The sequence below is a fragment of the Mustela putorius genome, unplaced genomic scaffold, assembly GCF_011764305.1.
Source record: "Mustela putorius furo isolate JIRA1106 unplaced genomic scaffold, ASM1176430v1.1 tig00000174_pilon_pilon_pilon, whole genome shotgun sequence".
Taxonomy (NCBI): domain Eukaryota; kingdom Metazoa; phylum Chordata; class Mammalia; order Carnivora; family Mustelidae; genus Mustela; species Mustela putorius.
Genome location: NW_025421304.1, coordinates 18,668,138 through 18,681,357, shown reverse-complemented (window position 1 = coordinate 18,681,357; position 13,220 = coordinate 18,668,138). Strand labels below are relative to the sequence as shown.

At 44.3% G+C, this 13,220-nt stretch overlaps 1 protein-coding gene across 1 annotated transcript; it reads right to left on the bottom strand.

Annotated features, from left to right (window-relative positions):
* Positions 1–2,182: 2,182 nt before the first annotated feature.
* GINS3 (GINS complex subunit 3) lies at positions 2,183–12,753 on the bottom strand. The gene is made up of 3 exons (XM_004744280.3): positions 12,368–12,753; positions 5,265–5,498; positions 2,183–3,668 (listed from the first exon to the last, which is right to left on the bottom strand). Exons 1-3 carry the CDS (start codon positions 12,551–12,553, stop codon positions 3,438–3,440), a joined length of 651 nt encoding a protein of 216 aa, XP_004744337.1. The 5' UTR covers positions 12,554–12,753; the 3' UTR covers positions 2,183–3,437.
* Between the last annotated feature and the right edge of the window lie 467 nt (positions 12,754–13,220).

The window sequence follows — 13,220 nt, the reverse complement described above, 5'->3', positions numbered from 1 at the left end:
CAGTTATTTTCCTTTGCTAAGATGTGTAAAATATTTTCATTTAAGCACAACTGTTTCAAGCACAAAGATGAACAGCTCTTTTGGGGTTTCTTGAAGGATAGGGGAACAGAACAGACAGACTCACAGTGGGGCTGACCTGAGTAAGTCACTCAATACTTCTGCATTCTGACTGCACTACTTCAGAAGCAGTGTTCCGGAAACTTCTCAGGTCCAGTGGTGCTGAGAGATTAATGAGAAACTCTGTAAGATACTGAGAACTCTCTTAGGCAGAACATGCAATTTATATTTAAAATAAGAAACAAATTAATTCGGCTACAGAAGCATTAAAAAATTTTTACACCACGGGCGCCTGTGTGGCTCAGTCAGTTAAGTATCTGATTCTTGGTTTTGGCTCAGGTCATAATCTCAGGGTTTTGAGATTGAGCCCCACCGCAGGCTCCATGGTCAGTGGGGAGTCTGCTGGAGATTCCCTCCCTCTGCCCCTCCTCCTGCTCACTCACTGTCTCTCTAAATTAAATAGATAAATCTTTTCTTTGTTTTTTTTTTTTAATTTGACAGAGAGAGATCACAAGTAGACGGAGAGGCAGGCAGAGAGAGAGAGAGGGAAGCAAGCTCCCTGCTGAGCAGAGAGCCTGATGCGGGACTCGATCCCAGGACCCTGAGATCATGACCTGAGCCGAAGGCAGCGGCTTAACCCCTTGAGCCACCCAGGCACTCTTAAATAGCTAAATCTTTTAAAAAAACAGATTAAAAAAAATTTCTATGCCAAATCACTGGGGTTAAGTGAACTTTTTTAATAAAAGGGGCTGGGATGGTGGAATGGTCTTTTTCTTGGATTTGGAAGGGCTTTGAGCTGAGAATAAATAAGATCTGACTTATTTTTGAACAAGACCACTGTGGCTGCTATGGTGAGAAGTCTCAAGGTGGGGTGGAGAGTGGGTGCAGGGGGCCATTGGGAGGTGACCACAACCATCTAGTGCGAGACTGGCGGTGGAGGAAGACGTGTCAGATTGTACAGGTGATTTGAAGATAGACCCAAAAGATATGGAGAGGAAGGGCAGGGCCAAGGAGGCACCCAGGTTTTTGTCCTGTGCAAAAGGGAAGGATGGTGTTGTTTGAAACAGAGAAGGCAGAAATTATAGGAAGAGCAGACTGAGGCAGATTAGTTCCATTTCAGCCAAGTGAGGTCAGACGTTGAAGTAGAATGTCAAGTAGGTGGTGGGATCCAAGTCTGGAGTTGGAGGGTCTGAGCTGCAGATCAAATTTTGGGTAGCACGTAGATGGTATTTAAAAAGCTTGAGATAGGATAAGATGCCCTCACGAGAGAGAATGGCTAGGCTAGGAGAGACCCAAGGACTGAGACTGGGGCCATCCAAAGTTCAGAGGTCAAGGAGAGCAGGAGGGACGAACCCAGGAGTCTAGATTTGCCCCACTCCCCTGGCAGCCCAGATGGTCCCAGGGAAAAACCTGAATGTGGTGAGGTGTTTGCATATAATTAAGGCCTCAGTTACCTGGGAACAGAGCCTTAAGGGGAAGGGACACACATTTTCTTGCTATTGATTTTAAGAGCAATTTGCTGTTTGAGTCATTTTTGGACTCATTTTGAAAAACTCACCTCTTTGAAGGGAACAAATAGTGATCTATAAGCCTGATTTGGGGAGGACTGCAGGGGAGAGGGGTAGTAATTGAAAGGCTTGAAGGCAACCTTGTAACTGGAAATAGGTTTCAAAAGCTACTTATAATAATCCGTTCAAAATGTAAAACAGGGAATAAATTCTGCACATGCATACCCACTTACTCCCAGCATGTGACTCCAGCATAATTTTTTTTTCCCAATAAGAGAAAAAAATGGACAGACTTTAAATACAAAGCTATCTGTGAAAACAGTGAATCCAAAAATGACACAATATACTTTCTCCCTCTGACTGTGCCTTGTCTCTGGGTCCTGGCTCTATGCAAACACCGTGCTAGCAAAGAAAGGCCCACCTTTCTGGGACACAAATCATTGCTACAGAGAACGTCCCTCAAATTCATGAGTCTGGTGCAAACAAAAGAGCAGCCACGGAAGCAAGGATTTAGTTGGGCATTATTGTCAAATACGATCAAAGACAAAATTCTCTGATCCCTTTGTCTGATCATCTGTAGTACTCGAGTTACAGAAATAGTACTTGTACAGAATGTATTCATGTGCAAAATGGATCATTTATTTAGCACCAAAATCAAATTATAAAAACACTGTTTCCATCTTGAAACATGCATTTAAAAAGCCGTTCTGGCATTCTAAGTTTGCAGGGAGACATCTGCACAATTTGGATCCCCAAATCCCTCTATATTTTCTAATGACAAAGACAGTTGTCACTCATGGGAAGTCGGCGCAGAGACAACTATCCTTCAAATGGGGTGGCCTGCAAGGAACAAAGCTTCTTACTCAGGCCAAGGTTTCCGCCTTGATCTCCGGGGAAGAGCTCTGTGCTTGCTGAAACAGATCCTCGGTAAACGGTCAGGAATCCTCTAAGTAATGATGCTGCCGAATTTACTGAAGGGGGAAAACATCGTTAAGATCTCCCGCCTACTTACATTTGCCCCGTGAAGCTTCTCAAATGGGGCCCTTCCTAACCAGTCACCCTAAAGTCTGGTTTTCAATGTAAGAAAAGCTGGTACACACCCTTTAATAATTACTTTGCGATTCCAAATGACTCCCTGACAGCTGCTCTAGGGAGGGAAAGAACTGCTGTGCTGGGGGCTCTGAAGATCTCAAGACAAAAGCCAGGCTCAGGTTAACCATTTCCCCTCCAGGCTGCCTGCAGAGGTTTGTGCACCTAGACCCCAAAGCCCTGGCTACAGAGGAGGAAGGCAATGTGTAAAAGACCCTTCAGTAAAAGCCCCACCATTCATCTGCCTGTTCCTTTTTCTTCTTTATTCTTGGCTTGGGGTAACTCCCCATAGGCAGGAGACACAAGTAAGGCCGACATCCTAGGGCTGCCTGCTGTCCTCTGAGCACCCATGAGGAAGATGGAGCAGTTACGCTCACGTGAACATTTGTGAGCAGGCAAAGACGGCCCATTTGTACCTATCCTTTGGAGCTAGTGAAACTGGACATTGGAGACTATTACATTCCCAGGCACAAGGGTTCCCAGTTCCAACTATACCGCGATGCATGTATTAACCATCCTTCTTTATAAGGGACTTTGGTTTCTCTCCAGCTGGGGGTTCATGGGTTAAGTAGGCCTGGGCTGTGGGTCAGCAGGTTGGGATAGTCTCATATGCCTCATAGGTCAAGGACCTCCTACAGCACATCCTTTCCCACACGGACTGCTGCAGGAAATAAGCCATGACATAGGACACGGTTCTCATCCTATAGAAGGTCAGCAAGGCTCCTATCAAGGACACACACGGTGGTTCCCTCCACCAGGAGCATTTCTGTGTTCTTCTGGCCTTCAGTTGTCCATGTCAGTCAGTTTTCTCTTCTTATAGTTCTGAACGAGGCTGGAGGCTGTGATCTGAGAAGCCTGCCCCTTCTCCCAACACTGGAAGTCATTCAGTCCTTTCTGTCCTGTTTGAAATAAGCCCCTCTCCATCTCGTCCAGCCTGGCTACCAGTGCTGAAGTGTCTTCATTGTAAGCGTTCTGGGAGGAGTCCATGATGCGGCGAAAACGTCCGATGAATGTCTGAAGGAGAAGCGAATGAGAGAAATCAGATCCATTTTTACCCCTATACATTTTTGTTTTAAAGATTTTATTTCTAAGTAATCTCTTCACCCTTTTCAAGAAGGGCTTGATCTCACAACCCTGAGATCAAGAGTCACACGGTCCATTGACGGAGGCTGCCAGGTGGCCCATCCCTGAATATTAAATGTCAAGAAGGGAAAGTTTGGACTCAGTCGGAAGGAGGTCTGAGGCCACTACTACTCAAGTTGTATCACGTTGCCACATCTCAATTTCCCCGTCTGCGAAACAGACTATTAGGAAAATCCAATGGGTTATTACGAAAACCAGTGAAGGAACACCTGTAAAGCATCTCACAAATGACTGGCAAGAAGAAGCTCCTCAAAAAGCATTACCTGTTATTGTTTTCAGGGACAAAGGCCATAATAATGCACAGTGACACGTGCAGACAGGTTTCAACCAAAGAAGATTCCTGATCTAACTGAACGCATTTTCTACTTTTTTCAGTCTGAGAGCAGGACAGAGACACGTGTGATCTAGGAGTGTCACTCCACCCTAGGGCTCCGAGACCAAGCCACGAGCCCTGGCTTCAGTTTCTTCCACGGCCTTGTGGCGATGTCACCTTATAAGTCAGCAACTTTACAGGACTTCAAAGCAATGATGGGAAAAGAAAACAAAGAAATCACTAGCCAAAGGCAGTGTTCCAGTTCAAGAACATGTCCTGGAGACACTGTAAGACAAATGAGTTTTCCTCACTTTTAGCTTCCTGCTCACAAGAGTTTCCTAAGCTCCAATGGTCTACAGTCTGTGTATTGGCTTCTTTATCTGAATGGAGAGCAATGAAATGTTTCTTTCTATCCACATTAAAAATTGCACAAGGACACATTAGCCCAACACCGGGCAGAAATGTGTCTTTAGCCACTGGTACTTATAAGCTAGAAATGAAGGAGTAAAACAAGAGGTAGCAAAGGAGGTTTCTTCTAATATTAGCAGAATAAAAAGTTAAAATAAGATCATACCTAAAGGATGGTACTATGTGCATAACACTGTCTTGTCCATGGAACACAACAATAATAGGTACCATTTATTAAATAGCACAATATAATGTCACTGTGATGTGGTAATTTTGGCATTATTGTATCTCCACTTAACAGGCGAAAAATTGAGAAGCCTAGAGAGAACGAGCAGCTTGACCAGATCACCGTGAGGACACAGTGCAGATGCAGAGCCACATCTCAGCCCCAGAGCAAGGGAAGGGAACAAGTAACAGGTACATTCCTGACAGGCGCCCTCTGGCCAGTCCCAGGGCTGGGCTGGTACATTTGGGAGCCTGTCCCTTGTTGGTCAACCATCATCCCTTTCTTTTTTCCAGGACTTTCTGTTGGTCCCAAGTCTTAACAAGCAAATATGAAAAGCTGCAGACCAATCATTTTGAAGTAGGTATATAATTGGCAAACATAGTCTAACTGTTGGCTGACGTGGAATAACAAATGAACCGTGTAAATAGTACACTTCCCCGAGGATCAGTGAAGTCTGCTGGTGACCACACCAGCTCTGAGGGCCCGTGCAGTGCCTTAGGTTTTCACATCAATCACTTGCCTGCAGGAGAGACTGGGAAATATCTGCATTCTCGGGACTGTCGAAATGCAGGAGCTGGGAGCCAAACCCATAGAAATGTGGCCCCAGCTTGTGGAGGTCCACCACATTGGCGTCGGCACTGAACACTGTCCTCCAACCTTGTTGGTAGATCTTGGGAAGTTCCACGGAAATAATCCGCCGCTTGTTGTCAAAAAGTCCCTTTGCCAGCCACAAGGGGAGTTCAAGCTTTGAGCCCTGTATCAGACAAGAACACAGATTTTAACAACAAACCACATAGTAAGCATGTGTGCTAGAAAAGAAATACACACACCACTGGCAAATATCAGTGTTGGCTGTTCTCTTTGGTGGCAGGGCTACCACGTGCAGAAGTCTGGTTGTGACCTGAAAAACTGAACCGCAGGGGCTCAAGTTCAATTTCATGATGGAATGGCAAAAAATGGATTTATTCAACGAAAGCAAAGTACAGAACAAAACCATGGTATTAAGGGAAAGTTTTCTAACTCAGAAATAAAAACTCCCAATTGCATACACTTCAGAAATATAATAAACATTTCTGCTTTCTCTGAATATTCCATATCTGTTTCTCATATACACTGACTGGGGGAGGGGGGGCTGCTATGTGCTAAGAAGCACACCCTGTGTGCCAAGGGCTAGATGGAAAAACAGTATCAGCCTGACCTCAGACCACAGGCCCTCTGTATCCCACTTCATAGTTTCAGAGATGACAGAAAAGATAAATTTATATTTTTAAAGCCTTAATAGAATTGGAAAATATGGTGAAGGGGCCACAACAGACCAGAAATTGAGATAAATATCCAAAATATAAAAGTCAAACCTAACTAAGTCGAAGGAGGTACAATAGCATAGAACTCTCATGGAGGAGAACTCTCATGGAGGAGAAAGGTGGGAGAGGCTTTGCAGTGTGTATGAGCAGAGCTTTTTGCCAACCTCCCAGGGCCGGGGAGACAAAGGCAGAGTTCAAGGCTTCCAAAGAAGCCAGAATGTAAGGGATCAAGATTTGAGAAGAAAAGGATAGAGAGAGAATGAAGTCCAATTTCTGTACCAAATATCAAGAGTAATTAGGCAATGGCTTCAAAACAAATTTTAAAAAATCAAATAGAAATTCCAGATCTGAAAAATGCAAGAATTGAACTTTAAGAACTCAACAGGGGGGAGCGCCTGGATGACTCAGTCGGGTAAGCATCCGATTCTTGATTTCAGCTCAGGTCATGATCTCAGGGTCCCGAGACTGAGCCCCCTATTGGGATTCTTCCTTTCCCCCTCTCCATTTAAAACCAACTCAATAGATTAAGTTACATTTGACTGGCCTTCCAGATTTGACACAGATAGAGGGTCATGAATTTAAAAAAGGGTGAATAGAAAATATCCAACTGAAGCATAGAAAGAAAATACAGGAAACAGCATGAGAGATGTAGAACATGGTAGAAAGGAAGTAAGTCTAACCTGCACGTAATTTGAAGCCCAGAAAGAGAAGAGGAAATAGATTGAAGCAAAGGAAGTATCTGAGAAGAAAATAGTCATGGAATTTCCAAAATTTAAGAGAGATATCAAATCACAGATTCTAGGAACATTACGAAGCAGGATAAATTTTTTTTTAAAGATTTTATTTATTTATTTGACAGACAGGTATCACAAGTAGGCAGAGAGGCAGGCAGAGAGAGAGAGGGAGAAGCAGGCTCCCTGCTGAGCAGAGAGCCCAATGTGGGGCTCGATCCCAGGACCCTGAGATCATGACCTGAGCTGAAGGCAGAGGCTTAACCCACCGAGCCACCCAGGTGCCCCCGAAGTAGAATATTAATAAAAACCACAACTTGGCACATCTTACTCAAATTGCTGTAAAACGAAGACCTAGAGAAAATCTTAGAAGGCACTGCTGGTGGGGGTAAGAATACATCTTTTACAAAAGGAGCTAGAAGAGTCAAAGCCAACTCTCAACGGAAATGAAGGAAGACACAAAACAATGAAAATGGAATGACGTCTTTTATTTTTATTTTTTTTTTTTTAAGATTTTATTTATTTGAGAGAGACAGTACAAGAAGGGGTAGGGCCAGAGGGAAAAGCAGGCTCCCCACTTAGCAGGGAGCCTGATGTAGGGCTCCATGATCATCAACTGAACCGAAGGCTGAAATTTAACTGAAATAGTCAAGCAGGTACCCCTGGAATGACGGCAAGTCTAAAATTCTATACCCGGTGAAAATATCCTTTAAAAAATAATAGGAAAACAAAGGTATTTTCACACAGGAAGTGTGCAGAAAGTTAACAAAGCAAGCCTCAGACTGCCCTCCTTAGAAAGGCCTGCTTGCAAGGTTGGTCCTTGGTGGGTGCCCTTGAATCTGGGTTTCAGGAGGGTTCCCACTATTCTCAGAATGGATACATGTGCTTCACTGTGCGTAGTTTGCACAATGTGGTTTATACTGAATACCTGCTTTCCTTCTGGGAGCCTGGAATCTTTGTATATGTTAGGTAGAGTGCCTGTGTAACTAGCCCTCTATACCTTGGGTACTGAGTCTCTAATGAGCTTTCCTGGTACACAAATGTTTCACACATGTCACAATGCATTACTGGAGAAATTCAGTGCATCCTCTATGACTCCGCAGTGCATCCTCTATGACTCCGCTGGGACTTGAAAGCTTGTAACCGGCTTTCTGCAAACTTCATTCTCCACACCCTTTCCCTTTTGCTGGTTTTACTCTATATCCTTTTATTGTATTAAAATGTAAACATAAGAATGACTATATACTGAGTCCTTTGTGTTCTTTTACTGAATCATCAAACCGCGGATTGGTCTTGGGGACCCCCTTGTACAGACAGAAATGAAGAATTTATCAACAGAAGTAAATCTTGAAGAATGCAAATGATCCCAGAAATAAATATGGAAATACAGGACAGACAGTTAATAGTAGGAAGGCAAAAATAAACACAAATATATCAGTAATTAAATTAAATGTAAACAAGTTAAATACACCAGTTGGAAAATTGTCTAACCAAATAAAAACAAAACCCCAATATATGCTGCTTAAAAGAGATGTACCTATTTTTTTTTATATATTTTATTTATTTATTTGACAGAGAGAGAGATCACAAGTAGGCAGAGAGGCAGGCAGAGAGAGAGAGCGGGGGAAGCAGGCTCCCTGTGGAGCAGAGAGCCTGATGCAGGGCTTGATCCCAGGACCCCGAGATCATGACCTGAGCGGAACGCAGAGGCTTTAACCCACTGAGCCACCTGGGTGCCCCAAAAGAGATCTATCTTAAGTAAAAAGACACAGAAAATTTGAAAAAAAAAAAAATCATGTAGATAGTAATAAAAAGAAAGGAGACTAGAGATACAATGATAAAAGGGTCATCATATCCACAAGAAAAATAGGCATCTGCTAAACTGACAGAAGTTAAAGGAGAAATAGACAAATTCATAAGACTTTGGCATATCTCTTTAGATAAGTAATAGCCAAAAACCCCAATAAGGATTGAGAAGTTCTCAACAAAATAGCAAACTTGACCTGACTTACATTATTTATCACACATCATGACTTCAAATATATATCTATTCAAGTGCATATAGAATGTTTAAGTGGATTTTATGCTGCAGTATAAAGCAAGCTTTCTTTCAAAAGACTGAAATCTTTCAGACTACATTCTCTAGCCACAGTGTAATGAATTAAACTAGAAATCAAAAACAGAAAAGATGAAAAGCAAAATCCCAACATGTTTGGAATTAAGCACTGGTCTTCTAAATAACTATGAGTCAATGAAGAAATCACAATGGAAATTAGAAATTATTTTGAACTCACTGATATGAAAATAAAATACAACAAATCAAAATTTGTGGAATGCAATTAAAGCTCAGCTCAGAGGAAATGCAGAGCTAAAAAATGCATAAAGGAAAGCTGAAAAATCAATCACCTGGGGACCCATCTCAAAATGCATGGGCAGGATTGTGGCGGGTAGGAAACAATAGAAAATTAAATCCAGGGGCGCCTGGGTGGCTCAGTGGGTTAAAGCCTCTGCCTTCAGCTCAGGTCATGATCCCAGAGTCCTGGGATCGAGCCCCACATCGAGCCCCACATCCGGCTCTCTGCTCAGCAGGGAGCCTGCTTCCTCCTCTCTCTGACCGCCTCTCTGCCTACTTGTAATCTCTGTCAAATAAATAAATAAAATCTTTAAAAAAAAAAAGAAAAAGAAAATTAAATCCAAAGAAAGTAGCAGTAAAGAACTAATTAAGAACTTAATAACCTAAAAACAAGGGTACAAAGAAGAAAACTGAGAGAGTTATAAGTTAGTTCTTTTAAAAGACTAATAAAACAGATGAACACATGAGGGGGGGAGAATGAGGGAGAGAAAGAGAGAGAGAAGGTAACAAACCATAGGAGATTCAACAGTAGAGAAAACAGGGTTGATGGACGGAGGGAGGTGGGCTAGAGGGGTGATAGGCATTAAGGAGGCATTCTGATGACACTGGGTATTGTATAATCACTTAATTCTACTCTTAATCTCTTAATTCTACTCCTGAAACTAATATTGCACTGTATGTTAACTAACAAGAATTTAAATAAAATTTTGAAGAAAATAAAAGACTAATGCAATTGATAAACTCCTAGGAAGACTAACAAAAGGAGCATAATTTCTCCATATCAAAAATAAAAACTGGGGCACCTGTGTGGCTCAGTCATTAGGCATCTGCCTTCAGCTCAGGTCATGATCCCAGGGTCCTGAGATACTGGGATTGAGCCCTGCATCAGCTCCCTGCTCAGCAGGAAGCCTGCTTCTCCCTCTCCCACACCCCCTGCTTGTGTTCCCTCTCATATCGCTATCTCTCTCTGTCAAATAAAAGATTTTATTTATTTATTTGATGGATAGAGATCACAAGTAAGCAGAGAGGAAGGCAGAGAGAGAAGGAAGCAGGCTCCCTGCTGAGCACTGAGTCCCATGTGAGACTTGATCCCAGGACCCTGAGATCATGACCTGAGTTGAAGGCAGGGGCTTATTAACCCACTGAGCCACCCAGGTGCCCCTAAATAAATAAAATCTTAACAAAAAAAAAACCCCAAATAATAAAAACCAAGACACCAATATAACCCTACAGATGTCGGAAAGATAGTAAAAGGGTATTTTGAAGATTATACCACTACATTTGGAAATCTGTATGAACTTGTCCAAATTCCTAGGGGAGAAAACAATGTACCAAAAAAACACAGGAAGAAACAGAAAGTCTAAATAGTCCTGTATCTATGAATGAAATTAAATATGTCTTTAAAAGCCTTCCTACACAAATCTCCCAAACAGAAGAATTCCAAATAATTTATGTAGACACCGCCCTCAAAGAGGTAGAGCACAACGCCCCACTCCTTACGTGAGGCTGTGTATAATGACTCCCTCCCAAAGAGAACAGTATGGAAAGATGGAAAAAAGTTAACTTTTTTTGGTGCGGGGGGTGGGGGAGAGAGAGAGAGAGGGAGAAAGAGTGTGTGTGACAGAGAGAAAGAGTGAGACAGAGAGAGAGAGGTGGGGAGGGGCAGAGGGAGAGGGAGAGAATCCCAAGCAGGCTCCACTCCCAGGACAGAGCCTAACTCGGGGCTCAATCCCATGACTCTGAGCTCAGGATCTGAGCTGAAATCAAGAGTTGGATGCTTAAGCAGCTGAGTCACCCAGGAGCCCTGGAAAAAGTAACTTTATGGTGAAGAATCCTGACAAACACTATCTTAGCCAGGTGATGGAGGTTCCTATCAGTGATAAACCACACCCCCACTATATGCCCTTGATATGCCGCCATGAAAATAGCACTTCACCTCTGTGATCTTCCTCCTCAAATCAGTCTAACCATGAGGGAATCATCAGACAAATCCCAGCTGAGGAACATTCCACAAATTACCTGACCGGCTGGCCACAATACTGTCATGGTCATTAAAAACAAGGAAAATCTGATCAACTATCACAGCCAAGAGCAGCCCAAGGATGCGGGATACTAAACGGAACGGGGGTGACCTGGATGGAATCCTGGAACACAAAAAAGGCCATTTGGGAAAACAAAGGCAATATGAATAACATATGGGCAGCACATCTCTGTTTACAAGGGTGTAGGAGAACACAATCCTTCTGACTATAACGCAACGCTAAGAAATAACGTCTTAATTTTCTACAAATCAAAAAAGCAAGCTCACGATTATTATTTAAAAACACTGAGGCAAATCCTGAAGAAACGCTTTAAAAAGTCGACAGACCGGGTGGACCTGGCAAGGAAAACTGGGAGGGGGGGGGGAAGCAAAGCAGGGGTCCCCTAATTTTTGTTAGAAATTTTGTCGTCCCCATTTGACCTTTGTATATGGATTACTTTGATAAAAATGGAAACAAACACGCCAAACTCACACACCCTTCCAAGCAAAATGTAGGTTAAAGAGGAAATAACAAAATAACCATCTCGAGCCCGTTCCTGGGGCGAACTAGCTTGTGAAGTCCCACAAGCTCCGGGCTCCAATCCCAAGCTCACCACGGGCAGTGGGACCCTGAGCAAGTTACACAACCTTTTCGGGCTTCAGATTCCTGGCGTGTAACCAGATCCAACTATAGGGTCAGGGAAGGATTAAAGGAGTCACAGAGGGGAAGATTCCCTCCCCCACACCATCCACGCCGGCACTAAAGCCCTCGGTAGACGGTTGCGGATACCGTCGTCGCTGCGCAGGAATCAATCTAGCAATTTGCGGTTCCCAATGTATCACATCCTCTCACAGAACCCAAAGCTGTCGTTTTAAGACAAACGTGATCAGAACCCCCCATTCTGAAGTCGTCAGTAGTAGCCGGTCCTTTAAGCCTCAGATACAAGACGGGGCGAGTGGGGGGCACGGCTCAATTTGGACAGCTTCAAAAACGGTATCAGACCACCTAGGATAAATTCGGTTTCACACCGGAGGCCACCGCTAAGAAAGCGCTTCAGCGCGCCGCGACCGGCGGTTACAGCTGGTTTGTGCAGAAGACCCGCCTTCCCCCAGCCAAAACCACAAATCCCAAGGCGGGGGTCACGGTTTCAGCGCGGCGGCCCCGCCCAACGGGAACTGTGGTCTTTCCCCGGGAACGCGCGTGGGCAGGCTTACCTGAGGGATCGCGTGGTCAGTCTCGGGCCCTCCGCTCCGCTCCAGGAAGAAAGCGCCGAGGCGAGGCATGGGGGTCTCTGTGCGCACCGGGAGCTTCTCGTGGGACATCAGGATGTCGTCCAAGGATAGAAAGTTTTCCTCAGGCCCCAGCGCCCCCGACTCCACCCGGAAATAAGCCTCAGACATGGCGGCGGCGGCGGCGGCTTGAACGTCTTCGCTTCCACTCGTGGGGTGCCGGGAGTCCGAGATGTAAAAGCCTGAAAAAGCGGATGCTGGTCAAGGTCGTGAAGAGTGTGGAAGTTTGCTGTGGCCGCCAGGCTGATTGAAAATTTTCCCGCTCTGCGGACGGGCCAGACTGGAGCAATCGATCCCGGTGGGCCTGCCCAGGCAGAAACAATCGACAGCCTGCGGGCTTGGACCCACGTGATCAGGGGCGGGGCACAGACCCTACCTACGCTGGGGAAGAGTTGTACCCTGCAGAGTGTGAGCTCAGTGTGGGAACTTATTTATTTTTTTGGAAAGATTTTATTTATTTGACAGAAGGAGGGGGAGCACAGCAGGAGGAACAGTAGGCAGAGGGAGAAGCAGACTTTCCACTGAGTGGGGAGCCTGATTTGGGGCTTGATCCTAGAAGCCTGGCCGAACGCACGGAAGTACCCGGGTGCTCCACTGTGTGGGAACTTTAAAAAGGAGCTGGAAATGCCCATTGAAGTGTCTGGATGATTTGTACTAGATTTTATGTGGTCCTTTAAATGTTTACATGAAGTTAAAAACACTTAGCAACATATTTGGGGGCTTATAAGTGGGCATCATTGTGGCCTCTCCTAGGTCTGATCAAGTCAGACCTATTTAC

Excerpts from the sequence above, each read along its gene's own strand:
- GINS3 (XM_004744280.3), bottom strand. The coding sequence starts at position 12,553 with ATGTCTGAGGCTTATTTCCGGGTGGAGTCGGGGGCGCTGGGGCCTGAG. Across the intron at positions 5,499-12,367 it reads CTGACCACGCGATCCCTCAG|GGCTCAAAGCTTGAACTCCC; the intron begins GTAAGCCTGCCC and ends TGTCTGATACAG. Across the intron at positions 3,669-5,264 it reads TTTCCCAGTCTCTCCTGCAG|ACATTCATCGGACGTTTTCG; the intron begins GCAAGTGATTGA and ends CTTCTCCTTCAG.